Consider the following 21301-nt stretch of genomic DNA (forward strand, 5'->3'; position numbering starts at 1 on the left):
ACCTCCCTGTGGTGCTGGGGATCAAGTCCAGGTATTTGTACATGCTATACCAATACTTTAACACTGAGGTCAACCCCCAGCACTCTTTCAACTTGTTGAATGGGGAAAAGCAGAATTTTTAACTGAAAAATTGCTTTTGTACCATTTCAGTTTATTTTCAGGTGCCCTAACTATTGCATACAATTATTAAGGGTACCCCTTATTACACTTCTAAGATATACCTATTATTAAACACTGCTCTGTGGACTGAAGGTATGCATTCATCCACAGAGTTTGTAGTTGCCTTTGAAATGAGAATGGGTAGTAGAAGTTAAAATAGAATTCCCATTTCTTTCTTTGAAGAGAGTTGTTGCAAACTAGTCATGGTGATTATAGATTTTTCTTTTTGGTAACTTTCTTTATAAACTGAGACCTATTTATACCTTTTTGTTTGTTTGTTTTGGTAATAGAAACTGAATCCCAGAGTCATTTTAACTTTGTGCTATACCTCCAGCCCTATTTTATTCTTTGTTTTGAATGTTCTCTCATTTGCTAAGACTGGCCTTGAAAATGCTATCTTCCTCCTGTCTCAACCCAAGTGTACTTCTCCCAAGTACTGGGCTTACAGGCATGTGCCATTGTGCCCATCGTAGTTACTACTTCTCTACTTATATACCCAGTCATTTGTAAAATAGTTAAACAGCAGGATGTGAGAATGGATTTTTATATACTTTATTGCTGGTTTTAATCCATTAAGCATTTGTAAATCACTTTCTCCGGTATTTCCCCCTTTGATCTTTGTTTTGTTTTGTTTTGTTTTGCAGTACTGGGGATGCCACCCAGGGGCATTCTACCTTTGAGTCACATCCCCAGCCCTATTTTTTTATTCTTTATTTTGAAACAGAGTCTCACTGAGTTGCAAAGGCCTCACTAAGTAGCTGAGGCTGGCCACGAACCTGGATCTTCCTGACTCAGCCTCCCAAATGCTGGAATTACAAGTGTACACCACCATACCCAGCTTTGATCTTTTTTTCAAAAGTGAAATTTTTTAAACTTTCTGGCAGTTTATTTTTAGAGTTGAGAAGCAGTATGTATCACTGTGTCTGGCTAGGTGATTTGGTCTCAAATAATAATTGAAAATTAATTTAGCCATTCAAGTTTAATATAATTAGGTTCAAAAAGAACTCAAAACTCAAAGCAAATTTAATATTTTTAACATTTGAAAGTAATCTTTAAAAAGTAATAACTGAAGTAATGAGAAGGAAGCTTTACATTGTGTTTGTACTTCATTTTGGTGACTAAAAGGTTATGCCATTGCACTGAGATTATAAAACTATAAAACTTTGTGTTAGAGAAGTACTTTGTGGGAACTCTTTCTTTAAAAATGATTGGGATTGTAAGTATATATTATACTTTATTGAAGGGATGTGTGTGTGTGTGTGTGTGTGTGTGTGTGTGTGTGTGTGCGCGCGCGCGCTGATTGATGCATAATCCATTAGTGTTTTTTGAAGGAAAGTGCAGTGAAATAATGTGCTCTGTGCTATCTCATAGATTTAGTAGAGTAATTACAGAGGTAGAAGAGATCTTTGAATGAGAGATTAGCAAGCCCACTGCCTCTGGCTCAGTCCAGCCCTTGCCTCTTCCCATAAATAAGATGTGACTGAAACAGTCATACTGAGTTCACTATATACTGTCTGAACTGTTGTGACAGAGACTGCATTACACACATGGCCTGACATGTTTATTATCTGGGCCTGGACAGAAGGATGTGTAATCCTTTTCTAGATACCAGATTCCTGCTTCTAAGGACACTCTATTTGGGGAACAGAATGATAGGTGAAGAGCAAGCTTTTCTCAGGTTCTTTCCTTTAGTTGAAGGCACATAGATAAAGAGAAGAAAGCAGAAGTATTGTTACCGGCCTCACCAAGAGCATGAAAAATATGATGTAATTTGCCAGTTGTGCCAAGCTCATAGTCTCACTTCTACTGGTGATTTGCAATTACAGATTCTAAAATGTTAGCTTAAGAAATACACAAATAAAGTGATATATAACTGCAATTCTGTAGATATATTTGAAAGCATTTTCCAATGGATTCTCTTGAATCTTCTGAACAGGCACAACTAGAGGCAGTATATTAGTGATTAAGAGCATCAGCTTTACCACTTTATAATAGTGTAACTTTGGCAGATTAGTTTACCCTTTTAATCTATAGTTTTTTTTTTTCTCTTAGTAAAGAGAGTGGGGCTTAAAATGATAATAGTATCAACCTAACAATTTTTGTGGGTTACATAGGAATTTGCATACAATTAGTACTGATCAAGGTAATATATCATTAAGTTTTATCTGCTACTGTAGAGATTAACATATTAAAAATAAGATTTCAGCCGGGCGTGGTGGCGCACGCTTGTAATCCTCATGCTTGGGAGGCTGAGACAGGAGGATCACCTGGGTTCGAAGCCAGCCTCAGCTACTTAGTGAGGCTCTCAGTAACTTAGTGAGACCCTGTTTCCAAATAAAATATAAAAAAGGCCTGGGAGTATAGCCTGGAGGTAGAAAAAGGCCCTGGGTTCCACCCCCAGTACCACCAAAAAACAAAAAATAATAATAATAATAATATTTCTTGGACTTGAGAGGCTGATAGAAAAGGAAGAATATGGGGTGTCATCTTTTTAACTTGCTTGACTTAGAAAGTTTTTTTTATTTATGATGTACATAAGGGTATAAATTTATGAAGGAGGGACAGGTTTATTTTCTTTGAAAGATCTTTGTGGAAAACCAAATAGAAATGTTGGACAGCAGGAACACAGAAGAGAGATCCAGGCTAGAAGATTCAGTTTAGAAATCATGATAATAGCTTATGAAAACTGAATCTTTAACTTTTAAAGCAAACAAAAGAACAATAATTGAGACAGAGGAGCTACCTGAGTGGCCTGGAGAGAGAGAGAGAGAGAGAGAGAGAGAGAGAGAGAGAGAGAGAGAGAGAGTGTGTGTGTGTGTGTGTGTGTGTGTGTGTGTGTGTGTGTAGGGGGTGTCCTCAAAGCCAAGAAATTATTATTCTATTGAAAGAAACTTAAAGCAAAGTTAGAATCAAAGTCCTCTTGTAGATTTGGCAAGATCACTAATGACTGATATGATCTGAATATTTGTGTCTGTTCCCCCTCTCTCTAAACTTATGTCGAAACCTTATTCCCAGTGTAGCTATGTTAAGAGGTGGGGCCTTTGAGATATGATTAAGTCATAAGAGTACTACCCTCATGAATGGGATTAGGGTCCTTATGAAAGAAGCCCAAGGGGATTTGTTTGCTGTCTTAGTCATGTGAAAACACAACTAGAATGTGCCTCTATGAATCAGAATTCACCAAACACTGAAATTGGTGGTGCCATGACTTCAGATTTCCTAGCCCCCAAAACTGTGGGCACCAAGTTTCTACTTATAATTATCCAGTCTAAAATATTTTGGTGTAGCAACTCAAAAAGACTAAGACAGTGACCTTGACAAAAGATAGTGGGATTGGAGTAATGGCAGTGCATTGAGAAATGATAAGAATTTAAAATTTGAATACACTTAATGTAGACTAATCTTTCTAAAAACTTAATGATCAAAAAACATGGGAACTAGGTGATTTGTGCCTGAAATTCCATTATTTGTGAGACTGAGACAGAAGGATCACACGTTCGAGGCTAGTCTCAGCAATTTAAGTGAGATCCTGTTTAAAAAATTTTTTTTAAGTGTTGGGGCTTTAGCTCCAAGGTAGAAAACCCCTAGGTTGAATCCATAAGTATCAATAAAGAAATAAGTAAATACATACATACATACATACATACATACATACATACATATATACATACACATATACACTTTATTAACAGGCAGATACTGGTACAAAGGATCTTGGTTTGAGTGTCTCGGCATAATCTTGAAGTATGACCCCATACCAGCTGACTAACGAATAAAGTTGTAGTATGCATGACAATATACATAGCATTTTAATTTATTTATTTTGTGGTACTGGGGATGGAACCCAGGGGCATTATACCTTCGAGCTACAGCCCCCGACCCTGTATTTTATTCTTTATTTTGAAACAAGGTCTCACTAAGTTGCAAAGGACCTCACTAAGTAGCTGAGGCTGGCCATAAACCATGATCCTCCTATCTCAGCCTCTTGATGCTGGGATTATAAGCGTGTACCACCACACCCAGCTATACATAGCATTTTTTTACTTTTATTTCTGACTCCTAATGATTAATAGGTGGGGTCCTTGACTCAAAGTATGCAATACAGCATAAATTATTAGAATTTTCTTTGTTGACTCTGCCAGATAATATTAGGCTTTCAAGAAACACCAAATTCTCTTAATTTTTTAGTGAAAAATTACAGAATTTCTTTTATTTTCATGTTAAAATAATAATCTGGTCTGAACAATTAAAGCATCTCTTAGCAGGGAGAGAATAAAAATCTACATTTTAATTTTATATTCATCTGAGCAAAAGTATCCTGTTTCCACATACATGTAGTTTTCTGCTTGCAGAAACATCCACTTTTCTTGTCATTAACTGATATATCCTATAATGTATTTTTTTCGTTCTTCGTATACTAGGTTCTTTCTATTGTAACAGCATATTAATAATGGAGTTGGAATTTTTATTTATATTGCGAGAATATCTGCTGAATAAGCCATAGTAAAGTAATCTTTTGAAGTTGGTTTTAAACTTAGCTTTCCAGCTGGGCGTGGTGGCATACGCTTGTAATCCCTGCACTTGGGAGGCTGAGACAGGAGGATCGCACAGGTTTGAAGCCAGCCTCAGCTGGCTTAAGAGACCCTGTTTCCAAATAAATATAAAATAGGTCTGAGAGTGTAGCCCAGAGGTAGAAGGCCCCTGGGTTGCATCCCCAGTACCACCAAAACAAGAAACAAAAAAACTTAGCTTTACTTGAAATAAGTAAAAAATAGTTTGATTAAGCCCTTTAAACTTGTATTACAAGCCAGGAGTGCTAATTGTGAGACTGAAACAGAAGATTTGCAGGTTTGAGGTCAGCTTTGACAATTTAGTGAGACATTCAGCAACCTAGTGAGACCCCATTTCAAAACAAAAAATAAAATTCGGCTGGTAATGTGGCTCAGAGGTAGAAATGCTATTGGTTTCAATCCCTAGTACCACACACACACAAAAACAAACTTGTAGAAACTTAAGTTATTAAATTTTGGGGGCATAGATTTTAGGTACTCTTTTGGTTTCTGATCAAATTTAAGTGATTTGTGGCCCTGTCTCTAAAAGTTATTTCATGAAATTTTTTGTTGGTAGATAGGCTTGTTTTTATTTTCCTGGATTTTGAGGAAAATCTGAAAACACTATATGACAAAATAGAAAACCATATTGCAGATATTTGTAGAACCTTTCTTCATCAGAACAGCTGCATGTGCTACTAGGCTTTATCATTCTTAAAATGGTTTCCCACAAATAGTATCTACACTGTGGTGTTTTTATAATAAATAATTCCTTTGGCTTCATCCCTTCCCTGACAAGATATCTTGACATAAAAAAAAAAGTTTAAATTTGGCATATCATTTTGGGGATGTTAAAAAAGCTAAGAGCTGCCCACACTTATTTTTGTTGTGATTTTTTTCTAACCTAGCCTAGGTTTGATGGCAACCAATGATAACAATGTTAATGAACACTCATTATGGTAATTTTAACAGTTTTGTATTATTGAAAAGGTTAAATTCAAGCCCTTCAGTGGCTTTTAAAGTCCTGTATTATCTTCCTCAAGTACACTTTTCTAAGTTAATATTTTATTATCTCTACTTAAACTTAGTATTCCCATCACTTTGCCAATTGGCCTCACTTTACTAGGTCCTCCCCCTAGTAGTATCTAGATATTAGTGAAATGAGTACTTTGTTTTCCCCTGGGCATTGGGTCTTTGTTACAAATTATGCCATTTGAGATACTTCTAAAATCAGGCTATCTAATTTTAGCAAGTTTTCCATGGTTGCTCTCAGAATTTTTCCTCTTGGATTTTCAAGCTGTATTTATTTATTTATTTATTTATTTATTTATTTATTTATTTATTTCTCTCATCTCTCCCTTTCTTCTGGTAGTAATCACCCGAGTTTTTTTTTGTGGGGGGGGGACAGAGTTACACTAATTTAGTTTCTGATTTGCTAATCCTATAAGAAAGGAAAAGATGAGAAAACTCAGGCATAGGAACTATGTATAGCATATGCAAGGTTATACAAGTAAGAAGTAGTTATGCCACTTTCTGAACTGAAATATTTGATTCTAGGGCCTGTGCTTTACACAGCTATTAGTACATTTCCTCTCCATGCCTAAGATTCTTGTCCTAGTGTCATTGCTTCTGTGTTTCTCTTCAGACCTTTCTTCATCACAAGAAAAACTACTGTGTTTGAATCACTGCTGATCCTTAGAATATACTTGGGACTTAATACTGTATTTACACTTTTGCTTCCCAAAGTCAAGAATACTGAGTCTTTGAATTTTATCCTTCTGTTTCCAGTAGTTGTCACATATTTACTTAATCATGAGGGGAATAAATATAGGAATGCATGAATCACCAAATTTTAAAGGTACAGGGAGCTTTAGAAATCATGTAACTAAATCTTATTATATAGAAGAAGAACCTAAGACTAAATATATATGTGATGAGAAATACCAAATTTTAATAGAAATTGTTTACCAAAATTAGGTTTTATTACTTGTCTTTATAGTTGTTGGTAGTCCATCTAGCTTGCCTCAAAGATCAGTCAGAACTGGTTTTATAGACAATTGGGAGTGTTTTAGGCAATGATAGCAGAGTCTGGTTTAATGGACAGCATAAAACATATACTGTTAGTATTGTGTGTGTGATTATTTATATGTGATACCTGATTGCCATAATGAAGCAGAAAACTTGTCTGAACCATTTGCATTTGTAGGTTTTATGAATGCTAAAAATAAAGTCTAGAAATTTTAATCTCTACCTTGGTTATAGGAAATTGAAATGTTTATTTAAAAAGGTATTAGTGAGCTGGGGCGTGGTGGCGCACGCTTGTAATTCCTGCGCTTGGGAGGCTGAGACAGGAGGATCACACAGGTTCCAAGCCAGCCTTGCTGGCTTAAGAGACCCTGTTTCCAAATAAAATATAAAATAGGGCTGGGAGTGTAGCCTGGAAGTAGAAGGCCCCTGGGTTCCACCACCAGTACCACAAAAAAAAAAAAAAAAAAAAAAAAAGTATTAGTGGGAAACTATTTGTAGATTCTTATTTAACTTAATTTACCACAGCAGAGTAGGTAATTTGTTAATTCTTACAGTACATACATATAAGGTTGATCTTTCTTCTGATAACCGATTTTAGACAGAATCACATAATACTTTAGCCAAAAAAGTAATGATAGGAAACTTATACATGTTATTTTCAACTTACTGGGAGAGGCAATCACAATTAGCATTCTTTTACTTTTGTAAAATAAATAACATAAATATATTAGGTACCAGCTTATTTTACATTCAATTTGCAATTATAATTTTGTGTTATTACTTCAGAGGCTTAAATTCTTTCAAAAGATTCTAAGTAGAGGTTAACCTTGGATGGTAGGTAGGGGACCATAGGTAAATATAAATTATTGCCAACATCCTTCTCTTATTTGTGATTGGTACACAGGGGTGTTTTTTTTAATAAGTGAGTGATGTGATTTAATTAAATAATTTTAATGAAGAAGAAAATTTATGCTGGGCATGGTGGCGCACACTTGTAATCCCAACATTCGGGAGACAGACCAGAGGATCGCGGTTTGCGGACAGCCTCAGCTACTTAATGAGGCCCTCTGCAACTCATTGAGACCCTGTTTCAAAATAAAGAATAAAAAAATAGGGCAGGGGGTGTAGCTCAGAGGTTGAATTACCCTGGGTTCTATCCCCAGACACTCAAAAAAAAAAAGAAGAAAATTTCTAGTAAAAGTATTTACCACTTTTTAGTGCTTAAAAATAATTTGTTGGGATATCTACATAACATCATTTCTCTGAGTATTAAGAATTTGAATTAAAATTATAGGGTTAATTTTGCTAATGTTTCTTATTTTAAGGGTTCTGATGACTGCCTTGTGAAAATTTGGGCAACAGATGATGGGAGACTATTAGCTACATTAAGAGGACATGCTGCTGAGATATCAGACATGGCTGTAAACTACGAGAATACCATGATAGCAGCTGGAAGTTGTGATAAAATGATTCGAGTCTGGTGTCTTCGAACCTGTGCACCTTTGGCTGTTCTTCAGGGTCATAGTGCATCTATTACATCGCTACAGGTAATTGTTTAAATCCCCATTAAAAACTTTTTAATTATAAATTGTTTTAAGAAATGTGCTTCACTAACATAAATATTTCTGCTTTTATAAATAAATTATATGGACTTTGATTAATAATGATACTCATGATTCTTGGTCTTTCTTAGGTATTTTCTGTTTGGTAAAAGTAGGTTTCATTATTTAAACTGTATCATTCTTCCTATAATGATTTTTTTTTCTGTGATTGTTTTTCAGTTCTCACCATTATGCAGTGGCTCAAAGAGATATCTATCTTCTACTGGGGCAGATGGAACTATTTGTTTTTGGCTCTGGGATGCTGGAACCCTTAAAATAAAGTCAGTTGCTATTTTATTTCATAAAATAAGTGTGTTTAATGGTTTACATTGAAATAAAATCAGCAATAGGAATAAGTTTACTATTTTTCCTTGAGTTGATAATAGAAATTCTTTTTGGCTCTTCACTGACCCCTTTCATTTTATATTAGCCCCTTTTTTCATGCATCAAAGAAATGCATTTTTCGTGCATTTTTCTTAGTAACATGATTGTTTTTCTTGTTGTTACCCAACTGTAATTCTTTCCTTCAGGACATACCGGTTTAATTATATTTCTGTCTTTGTGTTATATAGGTTTTGTCACAGTGGATCCTTTTGGTGCTTACACCATAGTTTTAGAGTTAATGTTATGCTTTAAAATTATTTTAATAACTTAAAATAATCTATGGACAGAAGATTTTATTTTAAGTCTGTGGAAATTGAAAAAATGTTTAATTAAACTATATCAAGGTAGATACACATACCTCATATTAGCATTTTTTTATTTTTTTTTAAATTTTCTTGTGCTACTAGAGATTGAACCCAAGGCCATTCTACCTCTGAGCAACACCCTCAGCCTTATTTTTTATATAAAAAATTTTTTCTGCATTATTGGGGATTGATCCCAGGGCTTTCTACCTCTAGGTTACATCCCCAGCCCTATTTTTTAGTCTTTTGATTTTAAAACAGGGTCTCACTAAGTTGTGGAGAGCCTCACTAAGTTGTGAGGGTGGCCTCAAACCAGAGTTTCTTCTGTCTCAGCCTCCCAAATACTGGTATTACAAGCCTGTGCCACCACGCCCAACCATACTAGCATTTCACATTTGTGCTTTCACATATGTTAAAATTCTGGTTTATCAAAACCACTTGGCTGGATAGTTATCTTTTCATTAAGGACACTGAAGTGAGGAAAGGTAAAATGGGTATAAAATTAAAACAATTTTTAAAAAAATGTCATAGTCCAGATAATAGCACTGTGCTCTTGGTCCTGTGCTTTATATACCATTTTGTTAAATAGATGTAATGAAGAGAGGAAGTGTTTGGACTTCCCCCAGAGGTATTCTCTGAATAGGGAAGTAGTGTTTCCAGTGATTCCATAATGTTTAAAATGTCCTGTTCTCCATTGTCAGGGCAGAAAGTCACCCAGATTAGAAGATATATCTTAATAATTATATGTTTATAAAGTCACCCCAAGTTGATTTATTTAATAAAATAATTTATGTATGCTTTGTTATTTTCTACATTAGTGTTTACATATTTATTTTCAGTATGTATATTTCTCTACAGTGGTTCTTATGGGAGGGCATTAAGAGTATGGCAGCTTGAGTTGCATTAAAAAGAGTGTGTTGAGAAACACATTTTTTAGCCAGACATGATGCCCCACACCTGTAATTCCAGTACTTGGTAGGCTGAGACATGAGTTTTGAAGATTACATTGCTAAGTACAGTAATATTTTATGCTGATGATTCTTTAGAAGTGAGTTTTCTCATATAAGTGATTTTTTTTTCCAGAACCTTGTATAGAATCACATATAACTCACTTATCTGAACACAGTTTTTCACATTATTTCACAGATTTCACATGGGTTTTTACTTAGACATAGAGAAATGTATGTAATTTTCTGCTGCTGAGTTCTCTTTTTATAGGCATTTCTTTTAATTTTAGTAGCTGCATTATATTCTGTTTAGTTTCATAGTCTTTGGTATTTCTATTTTTGAACATTAAATTTTTTTCGAATTATATGTAATATGCTTTTCTATTTGCTATTATAATTATCCCTTTAAAAATTTTATACCAGAATCAGGCATAAAAATAATAGTAATTAATTTTTCCTTGGATATAGACTTTGAGACACCTGTTTTTCTTGCTTTATTTATACATGGTTGATAACTGCCAGAAAATTTGCCAGAATATATATTGTTCTGTATTTATGTCAGGCTTTAATTGTGAAAGGCAAAAGTTGTATTGAGCTATAATTTTTTTATAATCTGGCAAAATGACTTCATATACCCATCTGTCAGTATTAATAGACAGAATTCAACTTTGAAACCTAAATCTATTGGTTCATTTACTTTAAATAGGATTTCTGTTTCAGTCAGCATTTTCACTATTGTGATCCAACATCTGACACAAAACTTAGGAGGAGAGAAAGATTGATCTGCTTACAGGTGTGGAGATTTTTGGTGTATGTTAAATGAACTTATAAACAGGAGCCAAGGATACAGGTCTTTAGAGCATGATGGTAGGAGGCAGATAGAGAAGTAGAGAGCTTGTGGCATTCAGCTCATAGAGGCAGGGGAGAGGGATGAATTGGAAGATGCAAATCTCTTCCTGGGCCACACTCCCAGGGAACCAAGTCCTGCCACCAACATGGTTACCTTGTCTACTGCATTAGATCTGGGAACATTCTATACCAAAACCATAACAGTTTATGATAACAACTCCCACCAATAAAGATGCTGCTTCTCAGATGGGTAATCTGAGTGGATGAGTAGTTCACAACTAGCCCAAGGGATCTCTGGATAGAAAACAGTTATTTGAGTATATTTAGACTAGGTATAAGGAGACTAAGAATCCTAAAATAAGATGATAATTGTGAATTTTATTATACACTTAGTCTGCTGATCTAGTACTAAGTACATTACATTTGTTATCAAGTTAGTCTTTATCAGAGCCTGAGAATATCAAGAAAACATAAAAGTCAGTTTAAAGTAATTTGTTAATATGAATTCAACTTAGAATAACTTATTTAGAATAACAAATTAGAATAACTTATTACAAATTTATTTTTAAAGTTGATAGCAAATACTTTCTGGTACATTCCATATCAGAAAGAAAAACTATCTTCAATACTTAGAATATATAATAGGTAGAACAGAAGTATTTTATATGTACCTTTTTCCCCCTAATTGGTAAAAAAACTGATTTAATACTATGGGTTATGAAAGTTACATGGTGCACTTGTGCTTAAGGCCCTGTTTCTGCACTTTCTCTCTTACTAGTCTGAGAAAATCTAAATCAAAATGTACTCAGTAAATTGGGCATGGTGGCACACGCTTGTAATCCCCGCACTTGGGAGGCAGAGACAGGAGGATCGCTCAGGTTCGAAGCCAGCCATGCTGGCTTAAGAGACCCTGTTTCCAAATGGGAAAAAAAAGAAAAAAGTATAAGATAGGTCTGGGAGTGTAGCCCAGAGGTAGAAGGGCTTCCAGGAACCCCAGTACCACCAAAAAAAAAAAAAAAAAAAAAAAAAAATGTACTCAGTAAGTGTAGGGTTTCAATTTCAAATATAATGAGATGTTCTAGAGCACTATCTATACATTGCTATACGTATTGGAGCTATTGTCATGACAAAAATATTTAATGTAATTTTCTCGTTAATATGGTTGATTGTAATGAATATAATATTTGATGTCAATAATATTAATGTAAATATAGTTGACTAACTTATTTTCCATAGTTCAATATTTTGAATGAATTTTATAGTTGATATGAGAGTCTCTTTAGATTTTTAAGAGGATAAGAAGATTTTTTAAAAAAGCATATTTAATCACATTAGAAGGTAAATGGAGAGAAAAGCTTTACAATAATCTGTTTTTGTGTGTGGTGTGTTAGGTAGGGATGGAACCCAGGGGCATTCTACCTCCGGGTTACACCCTTTGCTCTTTTTAAAATTTTAAACAGGGTCTCACTAAGCTCCTGAGAGCTACACAAAGGGAGGCTGGCTTTGAACCTGCGACCCTCCTTGTCTCTTCCGCCTCCCAAGTACTGAGATTCGAGGCATACACCACCAGGCCAGCCTCCTTTAGATATCAAATATTTAAAAAGTGTAGTTGTTGATGGTATACATAAGCCACATGGTCAGCCCCTATTTTGCTAATGTGTTCAAGTTTACAGTTTATTTTCTTATAAATTTTATATGTTGCTAATCTGCATTCAGATTATCAGTATGAAAAGCTGAGGACTTGTTAAGTTTGAAGTGAGTGTAACTAATAACCACATGTCTACATGACAAGTACTTTGTGATTGCTCCATATGCAGTGTTGTGTAATCAGGAGCGCCTGTAAAACTTTCTTAGAGTTTCTACAAAATCTGTTGATCGTGACACATAATGATTTTGAAGTCGTTTTTAAGAAGAGAGGCATCTGTTGCTTATTTAATTTTGCCCTTCCGTGACTATTTCTTAAAATCATTTATTTCTGTTATTCTTGGTTCTTTGGAGATATTTTTAATTGTGCTGGACATCATGGCACATAACTGTAATCCCAGTGATTTGGGGGGAGGCTGAAGCGGGAGGGATAGTAAGTTTGAGGCCAGCCTGGCCAGTCTCAAAATAAATTAAAAAACCATGGATGTAGTTCAGTGATAGAGTACCTCTGGATTCAATCCCCACTGCTGAAAACAGAAAGAAAAGAAAGATATTTTTGTTTATTTTTTGTGTTATAGTCCAAGACCTGCAAAATTTACAGAGCGCCCTCGACCTGGAGTTCAAATGATCTGTTCTTCTTTTAGTGCTGGTAAGATTGTTTTCTCTTCATTTTCTACCGAAAGTTGGGCATTAGAACGTTTCTAGAAAAATAAAACTTTGGAAAATATTTACTGCTGTATCGTATTCTTATGCATATGAAAGAGCTAAGAAGAAAATAGCAATAAATTGACAAATATGGCACATGGCTAATATTTTTCTTTTAAGATTATAATACTGTAATACGACATAATATATACTTTCAGAATTGACTTGATTAAAGATTGAAGTTTTAAATGGCTGTTTTATTGAAAATAAGGCATTTTAAATCTGATTTATGTTTCTATGGTTTTTAGACATGTCTCATAGTAAAATATTTGATATTTTTACATGTTTATTTTGCTCCACATTATTAATTACTCTTCAAAATATAGCTGTATAGTGCTGGGTATGATGGCACTATTCATAATCACCATTTTTAAGGACGCTAAGACAGGAGGATCATTAAGTTCAAGACCAGCCTGGGCCATTTAGTGAGACTCTGTCTCAAAATAATAAGGGTTGAGGATGTAGCTTATGTGTAGAGCACTTGGCCTGTGTGAGGCCATGGGTTCAATCCCCAGTACTAGGAGAGAAAACAAAAAGCAAAAGCTGTACAGCATTGCTAATAAATGTTTTGAGTTTCTGCAGCAGTATTTTGAGTGAATATTTGGGGGTTTTGTAATCTGAATATTAACAGTAAATTGAAATAAGAATTGTTCCGAATACCTGTTTCTTCCACCTTTATTTTAGGTTTTACTGTATCTGTTTATTTCATAATTGTAGGTAGCTGTATTACCTGAGATAAGGGTAGTAAATGGAAGTGAATCTGATTTTGCTTTTATGATATCCAAACATCTTCAATTTCAGTACTTGCTGCCTTTTAATGTTTCTTCTGTTAATAATACATATAGTTCATAGTATTTTAAGTTTATGCTCATCTTTCAAAAATAATATATTTTTACAGTTTCAGTGAGTAGATCATTTAGAAAAAAGTAAAACTTTCATCATATATAAGGACTTGACACAGAGTTTTGCTTTTAAAAAGGGAATAAATTTCTTTCTTTGTTTTTCTTTTTTCTTTTTCCTTTTTTGGTGGTGGTACTGGGGGTGGAACCCAGGGGCTTTCTACCTCTGGGCTATACTCCCAGATCTATTTTCTATTTTATTTGAAAACAGGGTCTCATTAAGTTGCTGAGAGCCTCACTAAGTAGCTGAGCTGTTCCCCATTCTTTCATTGTTATTTTTGAGACCTAGCCATGAACAGTACATGAACAGTACATGAACAGTAGTCAGCACAGGCTGACTTCAAACCTGTGCGATCCTCCTGTCTTAGCCTACCAAGCGCAGGGATTATAAGTGTATGCCACCATGCCCAGCGGGAATAAATTTCATATACAAATGATTATTGTTTTAGTGTTTATGTGCTACAAGGTAAAATCTTAGGTGGGTTTGTAGCAAAACAAACATATTTGATTGCTAAGCTCTCTTTTATCTTTTTTTTTTTTTTTTTTGTAGTGATATTGATTAAACTCAGGGGTATTCTACCTCCGAGCTACACCTTTAGCCCTATTTTTTGTTTTGAGGTGGAGTCTCATTAGGTTGATGAGAGTCTCACTACTTGCTGAAGTCCTTGAACCTGCCAATTCTCCTGTCTCAGTCTCCCAAGTACTGGATTATATGTGTGTGCTACCACAGCCTGCTGATTGCAAAGCTTTTAAAAGTTACCTAGGGAGTTGGGCCTTAAAAGTTTGATGGGATTTTTGGTAGATTGGAAATTGAACTAGGGAAAGATATTAGCAGGGTCTGATTTAAGAGTGATGTGTTTTCTAATGAAGATGACTGATAATTTAAACTTGGTAAGATTTTGTAATCACTTAGTAAAATTATTTTTAGAGCAAAGCTCTACTTCTATAAATATTGAAAAATTCATCTCAATCAAAATTTCATCCTAGTCAAATTTCCTTTTTAAATTGTTTATAATTTTAATTTTTATTATATGTTGTATGTTGCTTGGATTTTACTTAATTTTCAGAGATTTTAAGATTGTTTCACTTACAAATATTTGCCATTACTCTTCATAGGGGGAATGTTTCTGGCCACAGGAAGTACAGATCATATTATCAGAGTTTATTTTTTTGGATCCGGTCAGCCGGAGAAAATATCAGAATTGGAGTTTCATACTGTAAGTACTGGTGAAAAGTATTAGATGAGTATAATTATTATAAGAATTATACATAATTATTACATATCATTTAATTATAAAATGTATATAATTATAAAGTGAGTCTAACAGTTTGAAATTCAGCTCTTGCTTTTTCGTTCATCTGTTTTATATAGGACAAAGTTGACAGTATCCAGTTTTCAAACACTAGTAACAGGTAAATTATTTATATTTGTCTAATTTGATTGCTACTTTAAAATAAAATAAAGGGAATTCTAATAGTCAGATTTTAAGTTGTATAGGAATTAATTGCCTAAAATAAAGATCTTAGCCAGGTGTGGTGATGCATACTTGTAATCCCAGCATTTGGGAGGCTAAGACAGGAGGATCAAGGTTCACAGACAGCCTCAGCTACTTAGTGAGGCTATTTGCAACTCAGTGAGACCCAGTTTCAAAATAAAGAATAATACTGAAAAGTGGATATAGCCTTCATATGCATGTAAGCATGTGTGGTTATGTCTTATTTGTAAAAATTCTAACTTAAATGCTTTCATGAGGGAGCTCATCTACTCTATGTCTTTTTTATATGTATGAAAGTGTAGAGAAGCTTTTGGGAGAGATTGGAAATGTAGCAAACTGTAGTATTTGAAATAGACCTATTTAAAGTTTCACATATTCTTGTTATAAATAGACTAAAACTACTTCATATAATGGAAAATTAATTATTTTTCATTGGAAAACATCAATTCTATTTTTAGGGTAGCCTTGGAGCACGTTTGCCTTTTTTTTTTTAATACTTTTAGTGCTGGGAATAAAACCCTGATCCTAGTGCATACTAATCTATATCCCCATTCTTTCATTGTTATTTTTGAGACCTAGCCATGAACAGTAAATTGTTGTATATAAAAATATAAAAGCCCATTAAGTTTTATAAGTTCTTAGATTTTATAAGTGCTTAGATTTATTGAGACTGAGAGTGATTTCTGTTGTACTAGTCTGAAATGCTGTTTAAATAAAGATTGTACAAAATTTTGGTGTATTTGATAAAGCATATGTGATTTTTCTTTGGAATTGTATTCCTTTTACTACAGGTTTGTAAGTGGTAGTCGTGATGGAACGGCACGTATTTGGCAATTTAAACGAAGAGAATGGAAGAGCATTTTGTTGGATATGGCTACTCGTCCAGCGGGGTAAGAAATCAAACTTGAAATATATAGATTATTTAATATATATTCTCTTGCAGATTGGAGTGTTGTTTTGCCTCTACAGCTTTAAGCTATATTAAAAAGATTACTTTTCTGCAATAAATGAAGTTGTATTGGAGATGAACAGTATTTTTATGAAATATTTTGTTAACATATATGAGAAGACATGCTGACTTTTAATTTTTTTAGTTCCCGTTTTGTTATAAGGATTATAATAGTACTGTAAGAAGAGTTGGAAGGCTGAAACAGGAGAATTTTAGGTTTGAGGCCAGCCAGCCTCAGTAACTTGGAGAGACCCAGTTGCAAAATAATAAGTCAAAAGGGATGGGGATCTGTATTGGAGGTAGAATGCCCCTAAATTCAGGAAAAAATTTAAAAAGAGTAGTACCTATTCACATTTTTTCAGAAACCAAAACATACTATAATGCTTCATCTATTCCATAGCAATGATATTTTATAACAATTAATTTTTTTGACCCCAACATAAATTTTATTAAATATTATAACTTATTTGGATGGTTTTTCTCCTCTCTTAGTGGTTGTGTAGTTGTATCAGATGGGTGGAGAACCGAGCAGTCAGGAGAGTGTGATAGTAATAGTAAAAGGTGGAGAGTGAGCAACATAGCAAATAATTTCTGGAGTTATAGAAGTTTCCTAAACACTTTGGGTTTTGTTATCATTCTGTGTTGATTTAAAGTATTCTCAATTACCAAGAGTGATATTTTAAGAAAATACATCTTGGCCAGGCATGGTGGCACATGCTTGTAATTCCCGTATTTGGGCGGCTGAGTCAGGAGGATTGCGCAGGTTCGAAGTCAGCCTCAGCTGGTTTAAGAGATGCTGTTTCCAAATAAAATATAAAATAGGGCTGGGAGTGTAGCCGGAGGTAGAAGGCCCCTGGGTTCCATCCCCAGTACCACCAAAAAAAAAATCTTGGTTTTTGTTATTGCAATATTTTAATAAAATTAATGTAAAACAGATATTGTCTTCACTTTCAGCCAAAGTCTTCAAGGAATAGAAGATAAAATCACAAAAATGAAAGTAACTATGGTAGCTTGGGATAGGCATGACAATACAGTTATAACTGCAGTTAATAACATGACTCTGAAAGTTTGGAATTCTTACACTGGTCAGCTTATTCATGTCCTAATGGTGAGCAAAACACTTTTTCTTTAACCTTTTTTGGCAGGGTATAATAATTGAAGCCAACTGTAGAATGTAATGTTTTCATTAGGGAACAAAATATGTTTGATAAAATCTCTGGTAGGATAGCAGGGCATTGTGGGTAAGTAGGAATAACTTAAAAATGCAGTTAAACAGGTTTGGTTTAGGAAAACATGGGGATTCTTGTGTGTGTAAGGAGATATATTAATAGTGTTCTGTTTCACTAAATGATGGCAATGTCTTGACCAATACTATTATATTAGCTCAATTTCATTTTGTATGCACAGATGAGTCTGGAAACATTTGCCAGTTTAATAATCCTTAAAACTTTAGAGAGATTCCCTCTTCACACCTCTATTCCCTCAAGTCGCCTTATTTGCTCTTCTTTTGAATCTCCTTCACATAGAGTTCCTGTTAACCATTTCTCCCTAGCTTTTGCATATTAGAGAAAGCATCCGATTTCTTTTTGTGTGTATGTGACTGACTAATCTCACTTAGCATAATAATCCTTAAAACTGAGTTTCTAGAAATGTTGCTTATGTTGGTGTTTTTTTTTTAAGCCATGTTTTGTCTCTCTTTTTTGATACTTAAAATTCTTTGTCACTGTGTTTCAGGGTCATGAAGATGAGGTATTTGTTTTAGAACCACATCCATTTGATCCTAGAGTTCTCTTTTCTGCTGGTCATGATGGAAATGTGATAGTGTGGGATCTAGCAAGAGGAGTCAAAATTCGATCTTATTTCAATATGGTAATTATCAGCCTTTGTTTTATACTTTGATTTGGAGGACTTTTTGAAAAGACAAAGGTACTCTGCATATCACAAAGGAAATCCATTTAAAAATTGATTCACACATTTTCTTAAATTTCATCATAAAGAGTTATTTAGTCCAGGCCAGCCATTGCGGTGCAGCCTTTAATTCCAGAACTTGAAAGGCAGAGATAGGAGGATCATAAGTTTGAGGCTAGTGTACCAGAACTTAGTGAGATCCTGTTTCAAAATGAAAAAAAAAAAAAAAAAAAAAAAAATTAAAAAGGGTTGTAGCTCAGAGTTTGATGCTCTTGGGTTCAATCCCCAGTGCTACAAATAAGTAAATAAAAATTATTCTATATATTTATTGAGATGCTAAACTTAAAAGAAAATTAATTATACATACTACATCCCCTGTCTATTGTGATTAATGCTTTAGTTTTATTAGTTTTAGCAGTGAAACTTTGACCAGATATTTGCAAGTATGAAGTTTACTATAGAGAAGACAAAAGTATTATGAAAATCATGTGGATATGTTATTAATAAATATTTATATTGTATTATTGTACTTCACTAGCAGTCTCCTTAGAGAACAGAACTTGATTCAAATATACTAGTTTTTAAATTATAGTCAAATTGACAATTCTTGATTTTGATCTAGTTTTAATGTAGTTGATAATTTAATATAGTCACATTTAAAAAAAATCTAGTTTCTATATATTAAGGATACCTTTCAACAAAGGAAAGAAATGTATGTCTCAATTGTTTGGACTTATTTAGATTTTCATTTTAGAAACTTTAATAGTAAATCATAAGATAACAACTAATAATGTCATAATTATTTAGTAAGATTATTTCACTGTAACAGCCATTTGAGATATATGGTTTGTTAAAAAAAAATACCATGAAGCCACGCATGGTGGCGCACGGTTGTAATCCCCGCCCATGGAAGGCTGAGATAGGATGATCGCACAGGTTTGAAGCCAGCCTCAGCTGGCTTAGTGACCCTGTTTCCCTATAAAAAACATAAAATAGGTCTGAGAGTGTAGCTCGGAGGTAGAAGGCCCCTGGGTTCCATCCCCAGTACCACCAAAAAAAAAAAAAAAAGAAAAAAAAGAAAATGAAAGTGATATTTTGCTTGATAAAGTAACTATCATGTAGTAAGTAAACAGGCTAAAAGGAAATTTATTAATAGTGATGGAATTAACCTTGGCTGTCATGGTTATGATCTAATATACATAAGGAGGATTCTGTAATTTTTATTTTTCAAAAAGAATAGTATTGACTTGTTAGTGATGGATGGATTTTCTTTGTGATTGTATAGACCAAATTTTTAAAAAGCAAATTCATATATTTGGTAAAGAATTTTTTCTCTTTACTATTTATGTTTTTGGTTTGTTTGTTTTTTTGTTTGTTTGTTTTTTGGGGGGAACATCTCTTGAATAAGGAAATTACCAGTTTTTCAGTTCATCTTTATAGCTTCAAAGATAAATAATTGTGGGCTATTACTTTAGTGGTTATTAGTTATTTCATGTTTTCAAGGAGCACTATTGTAGTAGAGTATGCAGAGGGAAAGTTTACTTTCACCTTTTACTTACAAAGGTAAATTTACCTTTGTCAGGTAAGTTGGTTACACTAATACTTAACACTTCAGCAGATAAAAAAAAATTTGTAACACCTGGAGACTTACATAATTTGCTCATAGACCCTTAGAAATGTAACCAGAAGTCAGTCATAATATGTATCTTTTAGAAATAGATAAGTGATTACTTATCTACCTCAAAATTATTCATTATTTAATTATTTTTAGATGAGGACATTTTTCCTGTTCTTTTTATAGAGAAACTACTAAAGGGCAGTAGAAATTTATGTAATAAGTAGAATTAGATAGCATCCACAAAATCTTAAAACTGAGAAAAACACGACATATAAGGATTAGAAAGTATCTTGCATTAAAAAGAAAATGTGCTACCTTCATCTCATTGAAATAAACATTTTTTGAATGATTTTTAATGGTTTCCAAAATGCTTCCACATACTTCATATGGTTCTCCTGAAAGCTTGTATAATTTATACAGATTTTTTCATTCCTGCTTTAATTGAGAAAAACTGCATATTGCAGTTTTTTAAAGTGCTTTGCCCAGGTTTACCTAGGTCACATAGTTATTGTATGGGCATTTGGTACCTAATTTCATGTTAGTTGCTCATGTATTCTTAATGCTAAACCTAGTCATGATTGATTTTCTGAGATTTTTGCAATGTGATTACATAGCTAACTTCCAATTATTCACAGTTAGTGATATGTTGGGGGGAGTATAATGGTATTAACTTGGAGTGGATCTGTGAGATCTTAATCTTTCAGTTAATGATTATTTTTCTCTGTCTTATGTTATCTAAGTGCTCTTTACTCTTTTGTTCATTTCATTGCTCATTTTATCTGTGGGCAGATAGAGAAAGATAGATACTTTGCTATTAAGAAAATAAAAACAATTTGAGGGAGGAGTAGGAACTTACGTTCTCAATGTCCATTATCATGAATGTTGAGCTTTTGATAAAGTGAGTTATTTGGCTTTATGTAAGTAAATAATCAGTACATTTTTTAGTTACTTTTAGAAACCATAAAACTTTCCGTCTTAATTCAATTTCTGATGTGAAATTGTACTTGTAGTAACAAATTCAACTTAGTAAATATTTTTAACACCCTGTAAAGGGTATCATCATTCTACCCTGGGTGATTTAAAGATGAATATTTTTTGTAGAATACTCTTATTTAGATGAAGTATTATTAAGTATATTTCATGAGATTTTTTAATTGGAGCTTATAAAATGAATAAGTGAATTCACCATTAAGCCCTCATTCAGAAAATAAGGAAGATCAATTATAACTTAAGAACAACAACAAAAAAACTTCATACAAATG

The 21301-nt window shown here is 33.7% G+C and overlaps 1 protein-coding gene across 1 annotated transcript in view; it reads left to right on the forward strand.

Moving 5' to 3' along the window:
- PHIP (PHIP subunit of CUL4-Ring ligase complex) overlaps positions 1 to 21301 on the forward strand; it is a gene marked incomplete at both ends in the record, with an annotated part of 114241 nt that overhangs the window by 37648 nt on the left and 55292 nt on the right. The window contains 8 exons of the mRNA XM_080700666.1: positions 8063 to 8284; positions 8519 to 8619; positions 13043 to 13113; positions 15185 to 15285; positions 15441 to 15481; positions 16356 to 16454; positions 17468 to 17621; positions 18248 to 18382. Coding sequence (XP_080556792.1) covers positions 8063 to 8284; positions 8519 to 8619; positions 13043 to 13113; positions 15185 to 15285; positions 15441 to 15481; positions 16356 to 16454; positions 17468 to 17621; positions 18248 to 18382 — 924 coding nt within the window. The remainder of the gene's footprint in view (positions 1 to 8062; positions 8285 to 8518; positions 8620 to 13042; positions 13114 to 15184; positions 15286 to 15440; positions 15482 to 16355; positions 16455 to 17467; positions 17622 to 18247; positions 18383 to 21301) is intronic.

The sequence above is a fragment of the Muscardinus avellanarius genome, assembly GCF_963383645.1.
Source record: "Muscardinus avellanarius genome assembly, chromosome: 8".
In the NCBI taxonomy this organism is placed as follows: Eukaryota; Metazoa; Chordata; class Mammalia; order Rodentia; family Gliridae; genus Muscardinus; species Muscardinus avellanarius.